This window comes from Microcaecilia unicolor, chromosome 12 (genome assembly GCF_901765095.1).
Source record: "Microcaecilia unicolor chromosome 12, aMicUni1.1, whole genome shotgun sequence".
Taxonomy (NCBI): Eukaryota; Metazoa; Chordata; class Amphibia; order Gymnophiona; family Siphonopidae; genus Microcaecilia; species Microcaecilia unicolor.
In genome coordinates this window covers 112,518,777-112,545,109 of record NC_044042.1, presented here as the reverse complement: position 1 = coordinate 112,545,109, position 26,333 = coordinate 112,518,777, and the positions used below count along the sequence as shown (strand labels likewise).

At 43.3% G+C, this 26,333-nt stretch overlaps 1 protein-coding gene across 2 annotated transcripts in view; it reads right to left on the bottom strand.

Moving 5' to 3' along the window:
- AARSD1 (alanyl-tRNA synthetase domain containing 1) overlaps window positions 1–26,333 on the bottom strand; it is a 223,285-nt gene that overhangs the window by 68,231 nt on the left and 128,721 nt on the right. For both annotated transcript variants that reach the window (XM_030220995.1, XM_030220994.1), the window contains one exon: window positions 7,899–7,956. In XM_030220995.1, the coding sequence (XP_030076855.1) occupies window positions 7,899–7,956 (58 nt within the window). The remainder of the gene's footprint in view (window positions 1–7,898; window positions 7,957–26,333) is intronic.

Below are 26,333 nucleotides of genomic sequence, written 5' to 3'. Positions count from 1 at the left end.
TTTTTGTATTTCTATTTTTTTATATTCATTTTTTATTTTTCACTTTTTATTATTCTCTAGATACTCAAGTGGAGACTATATGTTTTTATAGATATCGATTAGGTATGTGTCAAATTTACTTTAAACATATACGCAGCATATATTTCATTAGCTTTTTAATTCAATTTACTTGATTCATTTACCTATATATCAAATATATTATGAAGTTTTTGATTATTTAACATAATATGTGTTTTATTTTATGTCTGTTTAACAGGATACATATATATATATAGTTTGTCTATGAATGTTATGTTAGTGATTTACATTATATTATTTTTATTCATATTTTTTATTCAATGTGTACAATTAAGTTCTATACAATATTATTTTGATATTTCAATTAATTTTTTAATTTTTATTTAACTGTATCACCATGGTGTTCTATTACTATCAGCCGAGTATAAGATTATGGTAATGAAATGTAATTATTATATCTATTTTTATGCTTACTTGCTTTTATATTTGTTCTAATTGTTAAATGATTGTTTGTTTTGTAGCCCCTGATGCAGCCCAGTGGGGGTGAAACACGGCCTGTGTCGGGCTTGTTAATTTTTTTATTGATCCATATCAATTAAATATTGTTTTCTACATACGTATCTGCTTCGTTTGGTGTCCAACAGGCAGGAAGTCATCCATTGTTCGCACGCCAGAAGACTCTGGCAAAACTTTTAAAATTTTACTGTGGAAAATTTGCCATTTCCTGGGCCGACGTGGACGTCGACCCACATGTGAGAACAAGCAGCCTGTTGTCCTCGGAGAATAAGAAGTTACATAATAATCTAACCAATAACATAAAACAACAGAAAGAATCACATCACAGGAATCCTGGCAAATACTAACAAATACTGAGAGACTACTAACATCATTTAACACCATTAGTACTAGAATTAATGATCAAGTACCGGCTTATCCAACAAAAAAAGACTCTAATTGAGAAGGTTCCAAAAAAATATAATTGGTAGCCTGATAAGAAATACCACATCTACATGAGAAATGCAGAAAGAAGGAAGCACCCATAGCCAAAACATGAGGTTTTAACTGTAGGAACTGTTTCTTCCTCTGTTGAGTTATCTTGACACATCTTGAAAAATCATCATCTTATGACCACAATAAAGAACATCTTTTTTTTTAGAAAAATAAGCTTTAAGAACCATTGTCTTATCAGCCTCCTTTAAAAAGGTGACAACCAAGGTTGCTCTGGTAGAGAGAGCATCCTGAGAAGATTCCAGAAAATCTGTTTAATTGTAGGATCTTTCTCATCCAGGGAATGCCTGGGTTGATCAACCCCCTCCCCCCCAAACAACTAATTTTTACTTGAGTTGGTTATTACTCTGTTTACCATTAACCTTCTCTTTGCTTCATGTACAATTTCGCGTTCATAACAGATTTTCTAAATGTTAAACATCCAAAGCTATCCCAGTATGTTTATGATACTTTATTGTAAAATTGGATTCTTACAACAAATTACGTTCTTTTTTATATATATTTTCACAAATTAAATCAAGAATATTCTTGATACAAAAAAAGATTGAAAATATTAACATCCTATTACTCAAATATAAACAGGAAATATATCATCTTTCCGATCTCAAGTCCACAATTAGGAAGAAGAACAAGGTACAATTCTAGGAATATAAATTTCACTTACTAAGTTAAGCAATAGAAGAGAAACTCAGACATTTCATTATTAACTACGGAGTAGACGAAGATATTACTACTGGCTGCATGACTGGGGTCAGCACAGTCTTCAAATCTAAGAAAGAGGTTAAATGCACTGGATCATAAAATACATATGTAACCAAATTTACTTTCAATACACATTTGCAGGGAAAATTCAGCCAGAACAAAACCACCCATTTGTAAAACCCTAGGGCGAAGCTTAAGCAAACAGTAGACGCCGCTTTTAGGTTGCTCTAACAACATCTGGAAACACTCTAATCTTGTAATTCATAAAAAGTTCTTCCCTATGCCAGAAGAATTGCTTTAATACCTAGTCTCGGTCAGGTTGTAACACAAATGTTACTATTAATGTTGCTGGTTTTGAGCCCAATTCATCTTCTTCAATCAATTGTGTGAGATTTAAAGCATCAAAAGAAACATCAGCCCCTTCTGCAATAGGTTGATTTGTATTTTTCTTTTTACATGGTGGCAAGTAGTATATCTTGGAGACTGGTGGATAAGCTTGTTCAGGAATCTTCAATATCTCCAGTAGGAATTTTTAAAGGTAATAAGAGGAGCAATGGAAGACATTTTAGGAAAGTTTATCAAACGTAGAGTATTAGCTCTCTGTTGGTTTTCCAAATTTTCAATTTATATTGCAACAATTTGTTTTCTTTAATCAGGTTCACATGAGCTTGTTGAAGATTACCTATATTACTAATATTAGTTTCAATATTTTTTTCAATTATTATTTTTGTTTCCAACATAGAGATTTCTTTCTAAGGGAGCCTTAAGAGGCATATTTTCAAAGCACTTAGCCTTACAAAGTTCCATAGGTTACTATGGAACTTTGTAAGTCTAAGTACTTTGAAAATGAGCCCCTTAGTATACTGACTCATAGATAGCAATTTTTGAGAAAAGGAGGTTTCCAACCCCAAAAGTGCTTCCCAAATGGTATCTAAGGTGATCATTGGTGGTTTCTCAGGCAAATAAGACTTAATGAGAGAAGCAAATTCAGTCTCTATTCCTTCCGAAGTGTGTCTCTCCCTTGCAACTTTGGAGTCCAACAAGACGTTGACTCCTGCCCATACCTCAGCTTCCTGGATGGAACAAGCCGGCACTTCTACACCGTGACCTGACCCCGCAGCAGGAAGCACTCCCTGAGCGTCCACACAAGGGGCCTCCAAAGCACATCACAGGTCCGTCGCCAGCATAAGCAAAGGACTCTGTGAATCAGGGCTGAGCGTGATGTCAGTCTCAAGCTGGAGGAGCGGATTACCTCCCACCGCTCTCTCCAGCAGCGAGGATTCCTGCCCCGAAGAACGTCCAAGAGCAGCGAAGCGGTTCATCGGTCCCACCATTGGTACTGCAGGTGTTGCGGGGCCCACACGCTGCTTACATTAACGCAAACGTTACATTAACATACACTGAATGGTCACCCATACTATGGTCCGACCACTACAAAGCACATATTACCCTCCAATGGAGAACGAAAGACCTACCTAACAAACAAATACAAAAAACCTACACCACAAGAGGAAAAATTGATCCGGTTAAATTTTGGCAACAGATCTACAACGACGGATGGACAATAAAGACAGACACAACTCAATTCCTCTCAAACTGGGATGATAGATGTAAACTAACACTGGACAACATCGCCCCGATCCAAACCAGAACTTCGCACAGAAAGAAATCAACACCTTGGTTCAACGAAGAACTGAAAAAACTCAAAACACAAGTTAGGAAACTGGAATATGCGTGGAACAAAAAGAAAGCCGATCCCATACTTAACGATTGGAAACAACTTCAAAGGAAATATAAATACACCATAAGACAAACCAAAAGACAATACTACAAAACTGAAATTGGACCAAATTACAAAGACACACACAAACTCTTCCAACTTGTGAATAAATTACTAGACACCACTCCAGTCACCAACAACTGCAAAGACACACCAGGAGCTGACGACTTGGCGAAATAATTCAAGGAGAAAATTATTCAACTGCGACTGAAAATACCCGCTAGCCACATCGAATACACCACACTCCTAGACTGCCTGGACCCAGACGCTGGAATCTACCCAGCAGACAGGATCTGGACTGAATTCACAACACTACCGGAAGATCTTATCTCACAAACGCTCAAAAGATACGCCAAATCCTACTGCAAACTAGATATTTGGCCAAACAACCTCATGAAATCGGCCCCTCAACAATTTATAATGGACCTAACAAACTACGTGAACTTTATGCTAAAAAATGGACTCTTCCCAAGGGAAAAAGGTAACATCTTACTCACCCCTATACAAAGAAAAATGCTAATGAACTAACGAACTATAGACCAGTAGCATCCATCCCACTAATTACCAAAATAACAGAAGTGCATTAGTGCATGCTGTGTACACACCCATAATATTCCTATGTGCATCTACACAGTTAGCACACGCTAAAAACATTAATGCACCTTAGTAAACAGGGCTCTTATTTAGAATTGGGTCCAGCACAACTCCAGTCCTTCTATTTCCACTTTAGTGGTTACATTATTCATGGGTATGCGCTCAGATTTTTCCCGGTTGACTTTATTGCCAAAAAGAGAGAGAGAGCTTGGACCAAAATTAGGAGAGCCAGAGCAGATAGTCTGGGATTGGAAAATAATATTTATAAACCAAATTGAGCCCTATTTTCCCCAGCACTGGAAATGGTGCACACTGGAGCTGAAACTACTGCCAGCGCCCACGTTGGGCCAGCGGTAACTCCAAACTGGAATGCGGTAAGCACGCATTGGGCCCCCTCAGTTTGTACCTGAGGCAACGGAGAGTTAAGTGATTTGCCTGATATTTTTATCCTCTGTGAGTTTATTTTTTTTGGTCCTTTTTCAAAAACAAAAAGTCTGGGATGTAGGAGGAGCCAGAATTCTTAGTAGACTGGCCACACGGATATCCCAGCAGAGCAGTGGAGAACCCTAGGGAACACTGCAGTGGACTTCACATAAAAGCTCCCAGGTACACATCTCACCCTTACCCCTTTATATTGTAGAGTGAGCCCTCCAAAGCCCACCAAAAACTTACTGTACCCAGCTATAGACCACTACAACAGCCCTTATGGCTCAAGTGTCACCTATATGTGGGTAGAATAGGTTTTTGGGGGGCTGCCACATTCCACTACAAGTGTAACAAGTTAGAGTGGATTATGGGCCTGGGTCCCCTTCTCCACGGTGCACTGCACCGACCACTAGGTGACTCCAAGGACCTCCTTGCTGCTCTAACAGGATTGGCCATAACATCTGAAGTTGTAATAGAGACTTGCACCATCCATCTCCCGTCCCACAAGGCGTACTAATCCCCAGCCCTGGCTGACCCCTTGCATCCGTTACCTTCGCTCCTGCGCCCGATCTGCTGAACACCTCTGGAGGAAATCTCGCACCCATACCGACTTCATTCATTTCAAATTCATGCTATCCGCCTTCCAGTCCTCCCTATTCCTTGCCAAACAGGACTATTACACCCAATTGACTAATTCCCTCAGCTCCAACCCTCGTCGTCTCTTCGCCACCTTAACTCCCTCCTCAAAGTGCCCTCTGCTCCCACCCCCCCTCACTCTCTCCTCAATCACTGGCTGATTACTTCCGCGACAAGGTACAGAGATAAACCTCGAATTCACTACCATACCACCTCCTCCTCCTCACCCTTTAACCCACTCCCTCAACAAACCAACCCAGGCCTCCTTTTCCTCTTTTCCTATTATCACCGAAGAGGAAACCGCCCACCTTCGTTCCTCCTCGAAATGCACCACCTGTTCCTCTGACCCCATCCCCACCAACTTACTTAACACCATCTCCCCTACTGTCACCCCCTCCATCTGTCATATCCTCAACCTCTCTCTCTCCACTGCAACTGTCCCTGACACCTTCAAACATGCTGTAGTCACACCACTCCTCAAAACACCATCACTAGACCTCACCTGTCCCTCCAACTACCGCCCCATCTCCCTCCTACCCTTCCTCTCCAAGATACTTGAACGCGCCGTTCACAGCCGCTGCCTTGATTTTCTCTCCTCTCATGCCATCCTCGATCCGCTTCAATCCGGTTTTCGCCCTCTACACTCGACAGAAACGGCACTCACTAAAGTCTGTAATGACCTGGTCCTTGCCAAATCCAAAGGTCACTACTCCATCCTCATCCTCCTTGACCTATCCGCTGCTTTTGACACTGTCAATCATAATTTACTTCTCGCCACACTGTCCTCATTTGGGTTCCAGGGCTCTGTCCTCTCCTGGTTCTCCTCTTATCTCTCCCACCGTACCTTCAGAGTACATTCTCATGGATCTTCCTCCACCCCCATCCCACTCTCTGTCAGAGTTCCTCAGGGATCTGTCCTTGGACCCCTTCTTTTTTCAATCTACACCTCTTCCCTGGGCTCCCTGATCTTATCTCATGGTTTCCAATATCATCTCTATGCCGACGACACCCAGCTTTATCTCTCCACACCAGACATCACTGCGGATACCCAGGCCAAAGTATCAGCCTGCTTATCCGACATTGCTGCCTGGATGTCCAACCGCCTCCTGAAACTGAACATGGCCAAGACAGAGCTGATTGTCTTTCCACCCAAACCCACTTCTCCTCTCCCTCCACTTTCTATCTCAGTCAATGGCACCCTCATCCTCCCCGTCTCATCTGCCCGCAACCTTGGAGTCATCTTCGACTCCTCCCTCTCCTTCTCTGCGCAAATCCAGCAGATAGCCAAGACCTGTTGCTTCTTTCTCTATAACATCAGCAAAATTCGCCCTTTCCTCTCTGAGCACACCATCCGAACTCTCGTCCACTCTCTCATTACCTCTCGCCTTGACTACTGCAACCTACTCCTCACTGGCCTCCCACGTAGCCATCTATCCCCCCTTCAATCCGTTCAGAACTCTGCTGCACGTCTTATCTTCAGCCTGGATGCTCATATCACCCCTCTCCTCAAGTCACTTCACTGGCTTCCGAACAGGTACCGCATCCAGTTCAAGCTTCTCCTACTAACCTACAAATGCACTCAATCTGCAGCCCCTCACTACCTCTCTACCCTTATCTCCCCTTACGCTCCTACCCGTAACCTCCGCTCACAGGACAAATCCCTCCTCTCTGCGCTCTTCTCCACCACCGCCAATTCCAGGCTCCGCCCTTTCTGCCTCGCCTCTCCCTATGCTTGGAATAAACTTCCTGAGCCCATACTCCAAGCCCCCTCCCTGCCCATCTTCAAATCCTTGCTCAAAGCCCACCTCTTCAATGTTGCATTCGGCACCTAACCATTAAGCCTCTATTCAGGAAATCTAGACTGCCCCAATTGGATTGTCTGCACATTTTGTCCATTAGATTGTAAGCTCCTTTGAGCAGGGAATGTCCTTCTTTGTTAAACTGTACAGCGCTGCGTAACCCTAGTAGCGCTTTAGAAATGTTAAGTAGTAGACTGGTATGTACTGTTTCTTTCACATCTTTGGGGCGTGAGAGTGGGGTCAGTGACCACTGGAGGAGTAAGGGGAGGGGGTCATTCCTTTATTCCTCCAGTGGTCATCTGGTCATTTAGGGCACTTTTTTGTAGCTTAGTCGTTATTAAAACGGGTCTAGATCAAAACGTCTTCGCTTTAGTCCTGGACGTTTATGTTTTGATTCATTATGGCTGAAAAATGTCCAGGTCTTAGGAATACCCAAATCCCACCCTTAACATGCTCACAACATGCCCCCTTGAGATTTGGACTCACTGTGAACAAACTGCATAGATAAATGACTGCAAAATGGTTTTTGAAAATACGGATTTGGACATTTTGGTGAGCAAAACGTCTAAATGCTCCTTTATTCCACTTTTTAGATGTTTTCCTCTTTCAAAAATGAGTCCCATTATCTACCAATTCCAATGGAGCTAGTTCCCCAGCCACCACACTACTTCTTTCGGCATTTCCTCTTCATTTATAGCCAAAAAAGCTCTGCTATTATGAGCTAATGGTCTCCTGAATTAACATAACGTAGACTTTTAGGGCTCCTTTTACGAAGCTGCAGTAGTGATTAGTGGCGCGTCAAATGCGACAAAGCCCATTCAAATCCTATGGGCTGTGTCGCATTCGGCACATGGTAATCACTACCACGGCATGGTAAAAGAAGCCATTAGTCTTTTTCCTGAACTAGAGAGTGAGACTAGAAATATTCATCTTACCAGGAAGTTGTTTTGAATCCAAACATTAAATCCGCAATGGCAGTAATGAGATGTTGCCCTGAAATTAGAAATGAATGAAGCATGTCAATGCAGAAGGTAGTGGTAAAAAGTGATCATGTGGCCTATCCACATCAATACCTGTATCCTGTAATTTAAGAGCGTCTCCCTCCCTCCCTCTCTCTGCTCTATCTCAAGGATGCTTCAATTCTGCCACTGTTTTGGCTCCTGCCATATCTACTGGAAGTCGGTTCCAAATGCCAGACAAGAGACCTGCTTTCAATAACATGTGCCGAGGTGTTGAGCTATCACTAGACCATTAAGCAGACACAAATATGAACCCCTCCCCCCTCTGCAAAATATTACCAAGTAATACTGCTGTCCAACATCAATCAACTCTACAGCTAGCATGGAATTCTACACCCAGAGAGGCTCATGTCACACACAATGCTGGAAAAGTTTAGGAAGTAGCCAAAGGTGGCTGGTGCCAACAATGTGCATTTTCCATTCTGAAAACAAGCATTAGTTACGTGGTTTGTAACATTCACTACTAAAAGGAGACTTACTTGATCCTGAGGACTTTTGGCAAATTTTCAGGCCAGATACTCAGTCGGCGGTGCTGAGCGTCTTGCTGATCGCTGCCAGGGTCCTACCCGGAAATTCAATGCCGGGCCATGTCCAGGCTCCAGCACTGACGTTCCAGGTACAGGAAGCCGGCCAAAACATAGCTGGTTAAGTGCGCTATAGAACCTGTGGTGCCCCAAGGACTGGCAGGGGACTATCTGGACAAAGGTCTTGTTTCAGGAGAGGCCACACTCACAGGTGCCCTACAGCCATGATCTGAGAGAAGGGAGCGGAAAGGAAGACTGCAGTCATGTGTGCTCTCCCCCCACTGTGGGGCCTGGTAGCAGCTTTACACCTCTGCCAGGTGCTGCAGTGAGCAACCTAGGTTCAAAGGTTATTGCTGGCTGGGCAGCCCATTACACAAAAGAAGCACCAAGAGCCTTCAAAAACGGGACATAGTCTTCCATCATAGACCCATTATAGGTCTATAATGGAAGACTGATTTTCAAGTTCTACAAGTAAAAGAACTGCGGCCCATTTTTGAAGGATCTTTGGTGTTTCTTTTGTGCTTTGGACTTGGCTCTGTACTTTGGACCCTCTCTGTGTTGTTTCGTGGGGCAGCCCATTACACATTCCTTGTGAGGATGTTATAATGCCCTTGTATCACTCCATGGTGTGACCGCACCGCGAACATTGTGTTCAATTCTGGTTGCCGCATCTCAAAAAAGATATAGTGGAATTAGAAAAGGTACAGAGAAGGGCGACAAAAATGACAAAGGGGATAGAATGACTTCCCTATGAGGAAAGGCTAAAGCGGCTAGGGCTCTTCAGCTTGGAGAAAAGGCAGCTGAGGGGAGATAAGATAGAGGTCTATAAAATAATGCATGGAGTTGAACGGGTAGATGTGAAGCGTCTGTTTACACTTTCCAAAAATACTAGGACTAGGGGGCATGCGATGAAGCTACAATGTAGTAAATTTAAAACAAATCAGAAAAAATTTTTCTTCACTCAACGTGTAATTAAACTCTGGAATTCGTTTCCAGAGAATGTGGTAAATGCTGTTAGCTTAGCGGAGTTTAAAAAACGGCTTGGATGGCTTCCTAAAGGAAAAGTCCATACACCATTATTAAATGGACTTGGGGAAAATCCACTATTTCTGGGGTAAGCAGTATAAAATGTTTTGTACTTTTTTGGGATCTTGCCAGGTATTTGTGACCTGGATTCTTCCTCTATAATATTAGCAAAATTCGCCCATTCCTCTCTGAACAGACCACCCGAACCCTCATCCACCCGCTCGTTACCTCTCGTCTTGACTATTGCAACCTACTCCTCACTGGCCTCCCGCTTAGCCACCTATCCCCCCTTCAATCTGTCCAAAATTCTGCCGCACGTCTTATCTACCGTGTGAACCGATACTCTCATATCACCCCTCTCCTCAAGTCGCTTCACTGGCTCCCAATCCGCTACCGTATACAGTTCAAGCTTCTCCTATTGATCTTCAAGTGCACTCAATCTGCAGCCCCCCATTACCTCTCCTCCCTCCTCTCCCCGTATGTTCCCACCCGTAACCTCCGCTCCCATGACAAATCACTCCTATCTGTACCCTTCTCCACCACCGCTAACTCCAGACTCCGCCCCTTCTGCCTGGAACAGACTTCCCGAGCCCATACGCCATGCGCCCTCCCTGCCCATTTTCAAGTCCTTACTCAAAGCCCATCTCTTCTCCCTTGCTTTTGGCGCCTAACCACCTTCCCCATTCATGATACCTACACTGACTACATAGTTTGTTACCTTTAGATTGTAAGCTCTCTTGAGCAGGGACTGTCCTTCCCCATGTTTAAATTTGTACAGCGCTGCGTAACCCTGGCAGCGCTATAGAAATGCTAAGTAGTAGTAGTAGGATTGGCCACTGTAGGAAACAGGATGCTGGGCTTGATGGACCTTTGGTCTTTCCCAGTATGGCAATACTTATTTACTTATTTAAATTTATTTCACCTTTTTTCTAACTACTGGAGGCATGGCATAGTGGTTTGGGGTGTGATGTGGCATCCTGGGGGTGGAAGGTTTGAGTCCCACCAAATTTCTTGTGATGCAGGGCACACTGGATCCTTCTCAATTGGGCAGCCTCTGGTAGAGTACTTGACATTAAGGAAGAGCTGCTCTGAATGTGTCCACTGAGGGCACTCTGGACAACTCTCTCCAACCCCCCCCCCCCCCCCCCACTTTGTTCTACAGTCTCCCTTTCCTAGGGCTTCCCTAGGGGTGTTTAGACCACAGCAGTTGTCAGTCTTGCAGATCAGGGAATGTAGACATAGTTTAGAGGCAATGACCTTTGTATGTAAACAGCTAAGAACATTTTATTTGTGAAATAAAATGAAAATACAAACAATGTTAATGGCAACAAAAATTAGTCCACGGCCTTCATTCAGGCTGCCGCCACCCCTCACGGAACCTCCTCAGCTTGTTGAGGATTTGCCCCTGTATGATTCTTGAGGCTCCCAGTTCCTGCTATACATCTATGCACAGGCCTGTGACCTGCTGCAGGAGCTGACCTAGGATGGATGTGAGGTTGGGTTCACAGCCGTTTCAGAGGAGAAGGGAGGCTGATATGCAGTCAGGTTACATTACATTACACTTGTATCCCCGCTACTACTTTTCAGTTCTAAGCGGGTCACAGAGACCTGAAAAGACCTCTGGGAATTACATGAACTGAATAATAGAATATCTGAAAATTACATGAGCCAAATAATAGAAAAATTGTTACAAACAATCCCGTAATACAATTTTTTTTTAAATAAACATGTTTTAACCTTCCTTCTAAAAGAAAGATATGATTAGGAGAATGAGAAAATTCCAACAAAATCTTTCCAGTCTAACTACTTGAAATGCCAGCGATTTCTCAAAAAGCGTTAACCACTTCTTATCCTTAGCTGAAGGGAAAACAAAAAATCTTCTGGCTCTGGACACAACAACAAAACAAAAATGAGAAAGAAAAGAATGCGGAACCAGACCATGTAATAGTTTAAAAAGAAAACAATGCGGAACCAGACCATGTAATAGTTTAAAAAGAAAACAAGCCAGTTTAAAATTGACCCTGGCTTCAATTGGTAACCAATGTAACTTGACATAGAATGATGAAATGCTCTCGTATTTGGATAACTCAAAAATTACGTATACAGCTGTGTTCTGCATGGCCTGAAGTCTCTTCAACAGCCCCTTCACACAGCCCAGATACACCAAATTACAGTAATCAAGATATGATAATATGAGGGCATGTGTTAAGTGCTCAAATTGATTTCTTTCAAAATATTTCTAAATACTGTGCAACTTTCTCAGCAGAAAAAAAGCACTGCTGCCTGATGGAGTTGTTGGTCCATCCCTTCTTCCCCCTCCAGTGGGGCATGTCCCTCCAGGGATCTTCCTCCTTCTCCTGGGTATGGCCCTGTCCATAGGTGGTCGGTGGCCCAACTGTTTGGGGAGGCTAAAGGGGGCGGGGTTAGGGGGTGGGCCAGGGGTGGAGCTTAAATCCATAATTGTCTGATAACACACAGAAAAAATAAATAAATAAAAATAAAAGTCACAATTAATACCTTTTATTAAATTTAGATATTAGATATGTATCATATGTCAAAGAATAAAGTGGTTGCTCAAAGCATATTCTAAGCACAATCGCTCACTGCAAAACACTATGCACAACTTTGTGCAAAAACACACTCAGTGTACCATAAATATTACACTGGGCAGAACCTAATACACCAATATACCACCCATACGGAAAATGCAGACCGTCAACAATATGAAACAATTCTCATGTAGAGCCACAAAACACCTTAATTCATGTTTAATATGGGATAAAATGCCATAAATAAGTAAATAAATATAAACTTTTAATGTTGAGCACCTGATTCTCAAAGTAGACATATTCCAAACACTATAATGAAAATAAAATGATCTTTTCTACCTTTGTTGTCTGGTGACTTTGTTTTTCTGATCATGCTGGCCCAGTATCCGATTCTGCTGCTATCTGTCCTCTTAACTCCGTTTCCAGGGCTTCCTTTCCATTTATTTCTTTACTTTCCGCCTTTCTTCTTCATTTCTTGCCTTACATCCGTAAGTAAAAGCTGGGTCCTCTGCAGACTTGACCGTCCAGTGGATCCAGCTTCTGCCTATTTTCTCCATCGATATGCAGGTTTTCTCCCTTTTCCCTCATCTCATCTCCTTCCTCTCTCTTCCCTCACCTCCATCCATGTCCAGCATTTCTTCTCTCTCCCTTCCCCTCCATCCATGTGCATCTCCTTCCTCTGTCTTCCCTCCCCTCCATGCATGTCCAGAATTTCTCCCCTTCATCCATGTGCATCTCCTTCCTGTCTTCCCTTCCCTCCATCCATGTCCAACAATTCTCCTCCCCTCCATCCATGTCCAGCAACCCTCCTCTCTCCCCTGGCCTCAATCCATCCATGTCCAGCAACCCTCCTCTCCCCTCTAGCCACCCACCCATGTCCAGCAACTCTACTCTCCCCTCCATCCACCTATGTCCAGCAAATCTCCTCGCCCCTGACCTCCTCTCCATCCATGTCCAGCAACCCTCCTCTCTCCCCTGCCATCCCCTCTATCCACCCATGTCCAGCAAACCTCCTCTCCCCTGCCCTCCATTCTGTCCCCTTACCCCCTCCATCCATACCCAGCGCGATTCCCCTGCCTCCATCCATCTGGGCCAGTGGCGCCGTGGGTCTTCCCTTCCCTCCCCTTACTTCCTATCTGCCCCGCGCCACCCTTTAAAGCTTTAATTTACCTTGTCCCAGCGGCGGCCACGTCATTTCAGCCCGCCCTGCCCGTCTCTAGTCCTCTCCCTTCGTCCTGACGTGAATCCGTTCCACAGAGTCCCGCCTTCTGACATCATTTCCTCAAGGGCAGGACTCTGAGGGAACGAACTCACTCCCTTCGTGAGTTTGTTCCCTCAGAGTCCCGCACTCAAGGAAATGATGTCAGAAGGCGGGACTCTGCGGAACGAACACGTCAGGACGAAGGGAGAGAAGACTAGAGACGGGCAGGGCAGGCTGAAATGACATGGCTGCCGCTGGGACGAGGTAAATTAAAGATTTAAAGGGCGGCGCGGGGCAGATAGGAAAGAAGCAGAAGGGCAGGTAAGGGGAGACTCACGGTGCCGCTCGCCCGCCCAGAAATTCGGGCAAACGGGCGGGCGGCCAAAACCCCTCAGGCGCCGGCTCCCCAAGCCTCTTATACCGGGCGCCTATGGCCCTGTCGTGGGATGAGAGGCACCTCTCAAGAGCCAGGGTCCATGACCACCTCCTCTCAGGTCATAAGTACATAAGTAATACCACACTGGGACAGACCAAAGAGTCCATAAAGCCCAGCGTCCTGTTTCCAACAGTGGCCAATTCAGGTCACAAATACCTGGCAAGATACCAAAAAAGTTCAATACATTTTATGCTGCTTATCCCAGAAATAAGCAGTGGATTTTCCCCAAGTTGTTTTAATAATGGTCTATGGACTTTTCCTTTAGGAAGCCATCCAAACCTTTTTTTTAAACCCCGCTAAGCTAACCACCTTTACCACATTCTCTGGCAACGAGTTCCAGAGTTTAATTACACATTGAGTGAAGAAATATTTTCTCAGATTAGTTTTAAATTTACTACCTTGTAGCTTCATTGCATGCCCCCTAGTCCTAGTATTTTTGGAAAGAGTAAACACACGATTCACGTCTACCTGTTCCACTCCACTCATTATTTTATAGACCTCTATCATATCTCCCCTCAGCCATCTTTTCTCCAAGCTGAAGAGCCCTAGACACTTCAGCTTTTCCTCATAGGGAAGTTGTCCCATCCCCTTTATCATTTTCGTTGCACTTCTCTGTACCTTTTTTAATTCCACTATATATTTTCTGAGATGCGGTGACCAGAATTGAACACAATATTCGAAGTGCAGTCGCACCATGGAGTGATACAGAGGCGTTATAATGTCTTCATTTTTGTTTTCCATTCCTTTCCTAATAATACCTAACATTCTATTTGCTTTCTTAGCCACCGCAGCACACTGAGCAGAAGGTTTCAACGTATCATCAACGACGACGCCTAGATCCCTTTCTTGGTCGGTGACTCCTAACGTGGAACCTTGCATTATATAGCTATAATTTGGGTTCCACTCAGCTGCAGGTTGCTCTGGGAATGGCTGTGAGGAAGCTGGAGGTTGACCTCTACAGTCATGCTTATCTTCATTATCTGCTTGGCCTTCTACTCACATAATGGCTTTAAACCCTGGGAAAACCACTGACTGCTGGATCTTTTTCGATACTACTGTCATTCATGTTCAATCTTTTTGGTATTTAGGCGTTATGATTGATTCAAAACTCTCTTTTAATCCTCATGTTTCTGCTGTTATCAAGAAGGGATCCTACTGGTTGTGTCACCTTCGTTCTATTATGCATTTCTTAGACTTCACTCCACTGCATAAAATTGTAGCAATTGTATGTTATAGTTTAACGGATTGTCAGAGGTGATTTTCAACTGTGGAGTGACCCCTATTGTGAAAGTAGGTGGAACACCGTATTTCGTCATCAGTCCGATATTATTCTTACATTTTACAACTTTTAGCATATGCACCGCTTTACAAAATAAGGGGGAAGCCTTGAAACAGCAAAGGCAAAACACGTGTCGGCACTTATCCCTACTGTAGAATCATGAGCACAGGTCAGCACCCCAGCACAGGTCAAAAAGGGCAGAGGCTAACAAGCCGGTGTGACTCTGGAATCTATCAGAGATTGAGAAGCCTGTAATTTATTAAAGAACATGAGCCTGTGTAAACTCAGGAATTTATTATCTATTATGATACCCTTACGGGCAAGCTGGCGTAGGAAAGGTGCAATTAGGGATGGACGGAAGAATGTGATTTAGCAACTTAAAGGAAAATAGATGGTGAGAACAGAGAACAGAATGATCTCTGAGGAAGATAAGTGCTGAAGTAATGTGAAGCATTGCTTAACACAAAAGGTATATAAACAATTGAACCAGTGCATTACGTTGGAGAGGCAGTGGCAGACCACATGTTTGTGTCCCCTGCTCTCCATATGAGAAACTAGCATTTGTAATTGTAACTTTCTCTTGGTAAGTAATTAAAGAATTGCTTTTCTCATACGCGGATGATACTAAGATCTGTAACAGAGTGGACACCCGGGAGGGAGTGGAAAACATGAAAAAGGATCTGAGGAAGCTAGAAGAATGGTCTAAGGTTTGGCAATTAAAATTCAATGCGAAGAAATGCAAAGTGATGCACTTAGGGAGTAGAAATCCTCGGGAGACGTATGTGTTAGGTGGGGAGAGTCTGATAGGAACGGAAGGGGAGAGGGATCTTGGGGTGATAGTATCTGAGGATCTGAAGGCGACGAAACAGTGTGACAAGGCGGTGGCCGTAGCTAGAAGGTTGTTAGTCTGTATAGAGAGAGGTGTGACCAGCAGAAGAAAGGGGGTGTTGATGCCCCTGTATAAGTCATTGGTGAGGCCCCACCTAGAGTAGTGTGTTCAGTTTTGGAGGACGTATCTTGTTAAGGATGTAAAAAGAATTGAAGCGGTGCAAAGAAAAGCTACGAGAATGGTATGGGATTTGCGTTACAAGACGTATGAGGAGAGACTTGCTGAACTAAACATGTATACTCTGGAGGAAAGGAGAAACAGGGGTGATATGATACAGACGTTCAAATATTTGAAAAGTATTAATCCGCAAACGAACCTTTTCCGGAGATGCGAAGGAGGTAGAACGAGAGGACATGAAATGAGATTGAAGGGGGGCAGACTCAAGAAAAATGTCAGGAAGTATTTTTTCATGGAGAGAGTAGTGGATGCTTGGAATGCCCTCCCGCGGGAGGTGGTGGAAATGAAAACAGTAACAGAATTCAAGCACACTTGGGATAAACATAAAGGAATCCTGTTCAGAAGAAATGGATCCTCAGGAGCTTAGCCCAGATTGGGTGGCAGAGCCGGTGGCGGGAGGCGGGGATAGTGCTGGGCAGACTTACACGGTCTGTGCCCTGAAAAGGACAGGTACAAATCAAGGTAAGGTATACACAAAAAGTAGCACATATAAGTTTATCTTGTTGGGCAGACTGGATGGACCATGCAGGTCTTTTTCTGCCATCATCTACTATGTTACTATGTTACTAGTCTTTTCTCTCTCTAAATTGCGGGTGGTTGGCGAGTACTAATTTGGGGAGGTAGTAAAAAGACTACCTAGTAATATAAAACACCACAGATATTCAACGTAAGTACTCTGAATTTTCTGGATTATAAGAAGAAATTAAAATACCACTACTACTACTACTACTTAACATTTCTAGAGCGCTACTCGGGTTACGCAGCGCTGTACAGTTTAACAAAGAAGGACATTCTCTGCTCAAAGGAGCTTACAATCTAAAGGACGAAATGTCAAGTTGGGGTAGCCTAGATTTCCTGAATAGAGGTATAGTGGTTAGGTGCCGAAGGCTTTGAGCAAGGATTTGAAGATGGGCAGGGAGGGGGCCTGGCATATAGGCTCAGGGAGTTTATTCCAAGCATGGGGTGAGGCAGAAAGGGCGGAGCCTGGAATTGGCGGTGGGGGAGAATGATTATGATTATTGGAACCTGTTTCTATAAATTATGAGAAAGTTATGATAAAGTTACAATAATTATACAAGCTATAAAAGTTGTAAAATTTAAGAATGATATCAGACTGATGACGAAATATGGTGTTCCACTTACTTTCACAATAGGGGTCACTCCCCAGTGGAAGATCACCTCTGACGATCCGTTAAACTATTAATTAAAGTAAATTGTGAAGGTTATCTCCTTCTTACTACGTTATCTATATAACAAACTCAAATATGAAGGAGATATGAAAAAGCACAACTGGCATACATCCTGACCACAGAATAAATCATTGAACTAAAGAGGTGTTGCCTCTAGAAGCCCCCGGCTCTATACATTCAGAGCTCTCAGGGGCTGGGCTGCTTCATCATTGGCAAACACCCCTGAGCTATTAAACAGTTCAATATCCTGCATGCACTTAATTTTTCTTTTTTTCTATTTTAATTTTTTGCTTCTCATGCGGAATATAAGTCTATAAGGAGTTTAGCTTGAAAGCTACTTAGCTTTCCAGGGGTCCGATCTTTTCTTTATTGTTTGGCACTGAGCGCGACCACGACCAACGGTGGCCAGCATTTCGTCACCTGCTTCAGGGTCATAAGGTCGGCATCAATCTACAATGGAGAGAATATGTAGTTAAAAGCCAGACTTAATACTAGGCAAAACTTCACAGTACTTATCTCTCTTGAAAAGCATTTTTTGCAGACACCTCAGCTAAGAGAGCACACAGCTCTAACGGACCAACTTGGAACAAAAATGGCTTCTCGGGTTTAAATACTCTATTACGTCAGACGCCAAAGGTTGGCCTGACCAATCAGCTTGCGTTCATACAGGACTTTCATTTAAACATATTCCGGATGTCTCTACTACTTCAAATATCTTAACATCCATCACCAGATCATCCAAAATTAGAAAGAATGACCCGATTCAATTTTTCCATTATCGTTATTAAAACATAGAACACAGGTAATGGATTCCTCTTCATCACCAGACTTTTGATTACTGTCCTTAGAACAAAGCAATATCTCTCGGTGATTATATTTAGCTCTACGGTAGGCTTGTCTCACAATCTGTTTGGGATAGCCCTTTTGGTACAGGCGCCTGCTGAGAGTCCTTGCCTGCTCTCGAAAATCTGCAGTCTCAGAACATAAGCGTCGGTATCTCAACATCTGAGAAAATGGGAGACTATTTTTCAGACGCCTAGGATGACAACTAGTATACTGTAGCAGGCTATTAACATCAGTCTTCTTCCGATATACTGTGTTCTACGTTTTAATAACGATATACATAAGGTTACAAAGATCCTCAGAGACCACTGGGGCATTTTACAGACCTTACCGATGTTCACAGATAAAAGGATCCGTTTTGCCTACAGTAGATCTAAGAATTTGAAGGAACTTTTATGTCCGTCCCTATTACCTGCACATAGAGATCCGTCTCCTATCTTTCAAGGACATAAGAAATGTGGCTGCTGTTGTATGTGTGAGATAATGCTGGAAAGAAGGGTATTTATCCATCCGCAATCTTCACAAGAATTTACTTTAAAAGTGAACACCAATTGCAAGTCTGACTATGTGGTTTATTGTCTAGTCTGTCCGTGTGAGTTGCTATATGTGGGGCAGACTTCACGTATGCTATATGTCCGGTTGATTGAGCACCGTAGCGTGCTGAACACAAAGAAAGTTGCTACACCTTTTGCTCATCACTGTGCTGTAGCACAACATTCTTTTGCCGAATTAAGATGTTTTGTTCTACAACAGATCGAAGTTTCCCCGGTACGGATCGGGGTTCACAGGAAGAAGATTTTGTTCCAGTGTGAACAGAAATGGATACACCATTTAAATTCATTAACCCCAATGGGTCTGAATGGAAAAATTAAATGGGGTCATTTTTTTCTAATTTTGGATGATCTGGTGATGGATGTTAAGATATTTGAAGTAGTAGAGACATCCGGGGTATGTTTAAATGAAAGTCCTGTATGAACGTAAGCTGATTGGTCAGGCCAACCTTTGGCGTCTGACGTAATAGAGTATTTAAACCCGAGAAGCCATTTTTGTTCCAAGTTGGTCCGTTAGAGCTGTGTGCTCTCTTAGCTGAGGTGTCTGCAAAAAATGCTTTTCAAGAGAGATAAGTACTGTGAAGTTTTGCCTAGTATTAAGTCTGGCTTTTAACTACATATTCTCTCCATTGTAGATTGATGCCGACCTTATGACCCTGAAGCAGGTGACGAAACGCTGGCCACCGTTGGTCGTGGTCGCGCTCAGTGCCAAACAATAAAGAAAAGATCGGACCCCTGGAAAGCTAAGTAGTTTTCAAGCTAAACTCCTTATAGACTTATATTCCGCATGAGAAGCAAAAAATTAAAATAGAAAAAAAGAAAAATTAAGTGCATGCAGGATATTGAACTGTTTAATAGCTCAGGGGTGTTTGCCAATGATGAAGCAGCCCAGCCCCTGAGAGCTCTGAATGTATAGAGCCGGGGGCTTCAAGAGGCAACACCTCTTTAATTCAATGATTTATTCTGTGGTCAGGATGTATGCCAGTTGTGTTTTTTCATATCTCCTTCATATTTGAGTTTGTTATATAGATCCGTTAAACTATAACATACAATTGCTACAATTTTATGCAGTAGAAATTTATGTGTTGATTATATCATAAATACTGCATATTTTAAGATTAAGACAGTTGTGAGGCCTTGTGAGCACTTATGGAAAGCGTATAAATATGACCAAATCACTCTTCTTTTTCTTCAATTACATTGGCTCCCAGTTCGGTTTAAATGCTTGTTTAAAATTTTATGGCCCCTGTTTACTAAGGCGCCGTAGGTGCACGCGCTAACGATAGAGACATCCTGTTACGTCTGTGGCCGTGACCACCCTCAGACTTACCCTGTTTCTGGGAGTCAGTGGCTGTGCTGGCTTCTGCTTGTCTCTGTGTCTGTCTTAGTTTCTCTCTGGCTCTGTGTGCTGATTGCCCTACTGAACCTCACCTGTGTGGGCTATGCCTTTTCCAAGATGGCTGCCGCCGACTCCTCTATGCCAGCATCCAAGATGGCACCCGCTGGGCTGACTTCTCTGTGTGTCAAGCCTCTGTTTGGATGCAAGGTGATTGCTGCAGCTGTGCTTCTGGTGTGGAAGGGCTTTATTAATCACTTAGAGACTACAGCCCGGGCCTTTGCATTTCATCTAAGGGCCCTGGTGTTTAGAGTGCTCTGTACACTGTTTCAGTGTTTGCTCTGTGTGAGTTTCTATGTTTGACTAGATAGCTTAGGCACCGTGTGGCTTGTTAGCCTGTGTATAGCTTTGCTAGTGCTCTGTGTTTGTTTAGACTAGCCAGCTTAGGCACCGTGTGGCTTGTTAGCCTGTGTATAGCTTTGCTAGTGCTCTGTGTTTGTTTCCAGTGCATGACTTGTTAGCTTGGGCACAGCTTTGTTGTTAACGGGTGTATAGCTTTCAAGTCTCCTGAGTGTGCTCTGTGTATGTTTCTTGTGTATGACTGGTTTGCCTGGGTATAGCGTTTCTATTAGCCTAGGTACAGTTTACTAGTCATTATGTTTAAACCTGCCGACTGCCAGAACCCGGACAGTCCCTGCCTGTCGGCCTTGCCTGCGCCTAGGTGCCAGGGGGCACTCCTGGATCTTCATTCCTGCTGTTCCTGCTTGCAAGTTCCAGTTCCGGGTTTTCCTGTAAGTCCTACCGGCTGCCAGAACCTGAGGGCTCAACCCTCAGGAAAGGTGGTCAAGCGTAGGTGAAGCCTAGGTCCAGTGTGTTCCAGTCCAGCGGGTTTCACTCCTGTATGTTCCAGTCCTGTGGGGCCCTCCAGTGTGTTCCAGTCCAGCGGGCTCCACTCCAGTGCGCACCCGTCCGGTGCGTTCCAGTTCCGTATATTCCTGTGTAGAACTCCAGTCCGGGGTTCCGGTCCAGTTTTGTCTTATCTCTACCTTGGAGGTGATCTTGCCTGTCACTGCCGCTCCACGGTAGTGGCCCACGGACTCACGAATCCAGTGCTCCCGGGGAAGAAGCCTGACAGTATGCCAAGGTCCTCGAGCACGCGACACATCCATGGATGTCACGTGCTAAAAATTAGCACACGCTAACAATAGAGACACCCATAGGAATATAATGGGTGTCTCTATTGTTAGCACGTGTTAAAAAGTGTGCTCGCCTACAGCTCAGCTTAGTAAACAGAGCCCTATGTCTGACCCACAAAGCTCTTTACCTTGGTTCCCCAGCATACCTTGCCTCTGTCATGCAATCTTACAACCCCTCTCGTGCCCTTCATTCTTTGGATTCTCATCGTTTGGTTCTTCCCTCTTCTAAGACAGCACATTATGAATCCACCCGATCATTTCTATTTCTTGGCCCCTACATCCCCCCTACATTCATTCAGAAATGTCTTTTATTACTCTCTACTCAAAACTTATATTTTTAAAAGAGCTTTTAAACCTCTATAGCAGCATGCTTGGAGTTCCACAGTGATCTGTTAGTCCCAGCAGCACACCTGCTTTAGCTATCAACCTGTATGATTGGTTCTCCGTTAGATGGTCTTTTCTTTTCCTATTTAATCTGCAATGTTTTTATTGTTAGCCACCATATCCTGTTTTCAGAAATGGCGGGGTATCAAGTATTTTAGTAAACATAAACATATGCACAGCCCCTCATTTCAGCATTGAATGGTTAGTGGAGGGGGCTCCATAATTACTTGTCATTGGATATTCTGGACATTCTGATTTCATCAATGTTTTGTTATTCTTTCTTATGAAAAATCAGTAACGTGTAATGGACCTCACTGTATGTGACCCTGCTTGCATACGAGTAGTGCTGTGGTTCTGGGGTGTGTGGTGGGGAGCACTTCTTCACACTCAACTCTCCAGACTGCTTCTAATTGATCTCCATGCCCTCATGGAGAGGTTGTGGGGTGGCAGGTAGTGGTAGTGCCTGAGGCACAGGAGGACCAGGAGTTCAGTCTCTGGCCATGAAATTAGGCTCCCTCTGAAGAGACATGACTGGCCACACTGAGGAACATTCCTCCACGTATATGAACGTTTTGCACGTAGAGAAAATGTGCTGCCGCAATGGGAACCAGTACTGCCATTGCACGTTTTGCAAGAGTGTACTTCCGTTTGGCAGAGAAGTTTATCTCAGGACTGACGTTTGCAGCGTGTCCTCTTTCTAAAATGTTTTTGGCGTATTTTCGAATGCCTGAACACATTTATTAATTTCTTCCATTATGGACTTAGGTTCTTATATGTTTTTTCGCCATTTGAATGTCATATTGATATCAATAGAAATCAAACAAAATAAAACATGGAAAAGAAAATAAGATGATACCTTTTTTATTGGACATAACTTAATACATTTCTTGATTAGCTTTCGAAGGTTGCCCTTCTTCGTCAGATCGGAAATAAGCAAATGTGCTAGCTGACAGTGTATATAAGTGAAAACATTCAAGCATTACTATGACAGTCTGACAGGGTGGGAGGAGGGGGGTGGGTAGGAAGTATGCATGGGGACATCAAAGCATATCATTGATATTCTAACAGGATGGGTGTGGATAGGTGAGGGGAGGGTGATCAACAGAGACATACAGCTTTATGGTTTATAATGGGCTAGGAACCCCAGATCCTTGTTAAGTCATTTCTGTTGGGGGGTCACGTGACGCTATGAGCGGGAGTGGACGTTAGCTGAATCGCTCCTGCCTTCTCCTCAAACATCTGTGTAAACTATCGCTACAAAAAAAGGACTAATACCCCTCTAATTGAGAGAGCATATTAGCTGAATTCATAGTGGACGTACCGAGTGGAGAAAGATACGGTAATGGCGACAAAAAACACAAGAAAAGAGAAAGAAAAGACTCGCCTAGCTGAAGACAAAATGGCGGCGCCGGCGAGCCCGGGAACGTCGGCGGTGGGGTCCGCCTGGGCCGCTGAGATTGTGGGAGAAGTCACACAAGCGCTAGAGGTAATATTAGAAAAAAAATTAAATTCTCTGGACAACAAGCTGGAATCCCTCAATAACAGTATAGCCCAAATACAAAAGGATATGGCGCAATATCAACAGAGGGCCAGTGAAACAGAAGACCGAGTCAGTGTCCTAGAAGCGGAGATAAACCAATTGAAGAAAACAATCACCTCATATGATGACAAACTTGAAGACCTAGAAAATAGGTCGAGGAGGAACAATCTTCGAATTGTGGGACTAACTGAAGGGCAAGGAGATCGCGAACTCAGCAAATATCTTGAAACGTGGTTCGCAGCAGAACTAGAATTGCCAGAGACGCTGGGGCCGCTAAGAATCGAACGTGCACATCGATTAGGGCCGAAGAACGCGACGGAGGGAAGACCACGTGTAGTCATCTGCAAAATTCTTAATTTCAACCATAAAAATGCCATTTTGCAAGCACTACGCAACGGTAAAGAATTATACAGTGGAAACCGCAAAGTTCTTTGTTTTCAAGATTATTCATCGGCGGTAGCGGCGCAAAGAAAAAAGTTTTCGCCGATATGCTCAGCATTGGTCAATAAGAAGATCAAGTTTGCGCTATTATACCCCGCGAAGCTGAGAATCATCCATTCTTGGGGCATAAAGCTGTTCACCACTGTGGAAGAAGCAAAACTATTTGTGCAGCAGATGGAAGAGAGGCCGGAATTGTGAGAACGAAGGATTGCACTGCAGAAATAAGGCACTCTTCAACTAACGCTGCTAAATGATTGAGACAGTTTACAATGGTGTGAAGAACGAAAAGAGAAGGAATAAAAGCCACAACATGGGACTAATAACTGAGATGAGAATAGTAATAAGAGGATGTCGGGGCAGATGACACATGAAGGAGATTATTAAAGGACAAATTGAAGGAGATACAAGTTGGAATTACGATGGACATGATGGACAATGAAAACATTGGATGGCCAATTGATGTACAAGTAAGAGGAAAGAAAAGGGACATTTGAGCATGAAAGTGGCCAGGAATCTTGGATATTATGATAGCATGCTATAATAGATATAGCACACTGATGTTGGGATGTTACTTTTGTTGTTAGGTATTTGATATTATGGGCAATTTAAGACGCAGAGCCAGAAATCAGTTAAATTAGATTTGAAAGTATTGCAATCTTAGCTTGAAAGAATCTGACAACAATAAGATTTCTTAAGATTAGTAATACTGAATTCGCTTAATAACCATGGAGACTGGCAATTCTAAAAGTTAAATGTGTTGAGGGACTGAATGATAGAGGGGTAGTATCTATTCACACATGTAATATATCATTAACGGAAGAATGAGTAGAGAAGGGACGGATACAAATGATGGGAGGAGGAGCGTCGATAGTGACCTGCTTCCTATGGGAAGGAGAGGGATATTGGGGGGGAATGGGGGGAGGGGGAGGTTAGGGAACAGACAACTAAAGGACAATTCAGGGGGGGAGGGGGGAAGAGAGTAACTCAATGTAACCTACAGACGCATACATATATGAAAATGAGAACATGGGGTATGAGTAGGAGTGGCTGGAGGCTGGGCTGGCTACTCTTAGTAGTAAAAGGTAATCAAATGATGGAAAATCGGAATATGAAAGATAACCACATTCCCCCATTAAAAGATCAAAAATATTGCGTCATCTTAAACATATAAAAGCAGATATTGCACTGCTCCAAGAAACACATTTATCAACAGTGGAACATGCCAAATTAGCCAAATGGTGGGTGGCGGATTGTGTGGCAGCCGCGGCTGTGGGTCGGAAAGGGGGGGTAGCCATACTTTTTCGGAAAGGGTTAACAGTTAAAATACATAAAACTATCCCAGACCCGGAGGGTAGATTTATACTAAGCATAGTAACCATTAATAAAAAAACTATACTTTTGGGAAATATATATGCTCCCAATGTGTTAGATTTGAAATTCTACAAGAAATTGCTTTCACAAATCACTCAATTAGAAAACTTACCCCTAGTGGTGGGAGGAGATTTTAATATGACATGGGATCCGACTATGGACAGATCGCACCCGCCAAAGGAGATGCGAAAAATAGATACTAGGGGTCTACCGGATTTATGTGAAATATTAGATTTAATAGATGTCTGGCGTACCTTGCACCCTATGGAGAAAGAATATACACACCAATCTAGAGCACATGGGTCAGCATCAAGAATTGATTACTTGTTGGTATCTCGAACTATAATAACAGACATCACTGAGGCACACATAGACCCCTGTGTCATATCGGATCACTCGGTGGTCGGAATGACATGGAAGGGAGCGGAGAACGAGGACTTGCTAAAAAGTTGGACGTTTCCAACATATTTAATTAAAGATGCAAGATTTGGGGAACATTTACACGCCAAATGGGCAGAATTTAAGCATTTCAATGAAGGCTCAGTGGCTGAGACCAGTACTTACTGGGAAGCAGCGAAAACTGTGTTGAGGGGTGAAATAATCAGCTATGCAACGCAATATAAACGAGTGAGAGACAGAGAAATATTGAGACTGGAACAACTCTTAGGTAAATTAAACCGACAATACGGTTTGAACCCCAATAATGATATTAGACAAGAGATTCTGACCATACAAACAACTTTAAATACCAAATTACATGAGAGAGAAGTGAAGTCTCAGGCCTACTATCGCTTTCAACTTTACAAGCACGGGAATAAAGGGGGCAAATATTTAGCTCGACTTGTAGCATCTAAGTTTACTTCCCGAAATATAACAACTCTTAAAAATAAAAATGGGAATCTCATACATTCTAATAAAGAAATTCGACAGGCTTTTCAAACTTTTTATCAAGAACTTTATAAGAGGGCAGATCAAGACGAGCTACAGGGGGAGTCTTACTTGGAGGGTATTCATATCCCGAGGCTGCAAAATAGAGATAGAAAGCGGCTAAATGCTAGGATTAGTGAAGATGAGGTGGGCTGGGCAATCAAACAGAGTAAATTAGGTAAAGCATCATCAGGTCCAGATGGTTTTAAAGCGGAATTCTATAAGATGATGGGGGATTCGATTCTTCCTACCTTGACCGAGGTGTTCAATGAATGGATAGAGAAGGGAACCTTATCTGACAATATGAATTTAGCTAGGATAGTAGTATTTCCTAAACCCAAGCGAGATGAGCAGCTGGTTACATCATATAGACCCATTTCTTTAATCAATCAAGAGGCAAAATTGTTTGCAAAAATATTGGCCAAAAGATTGGGAGGGATATTGCCTCACCTTATTCATCCAGCACAGGTTGGATTTGTCCAAGGGCGATC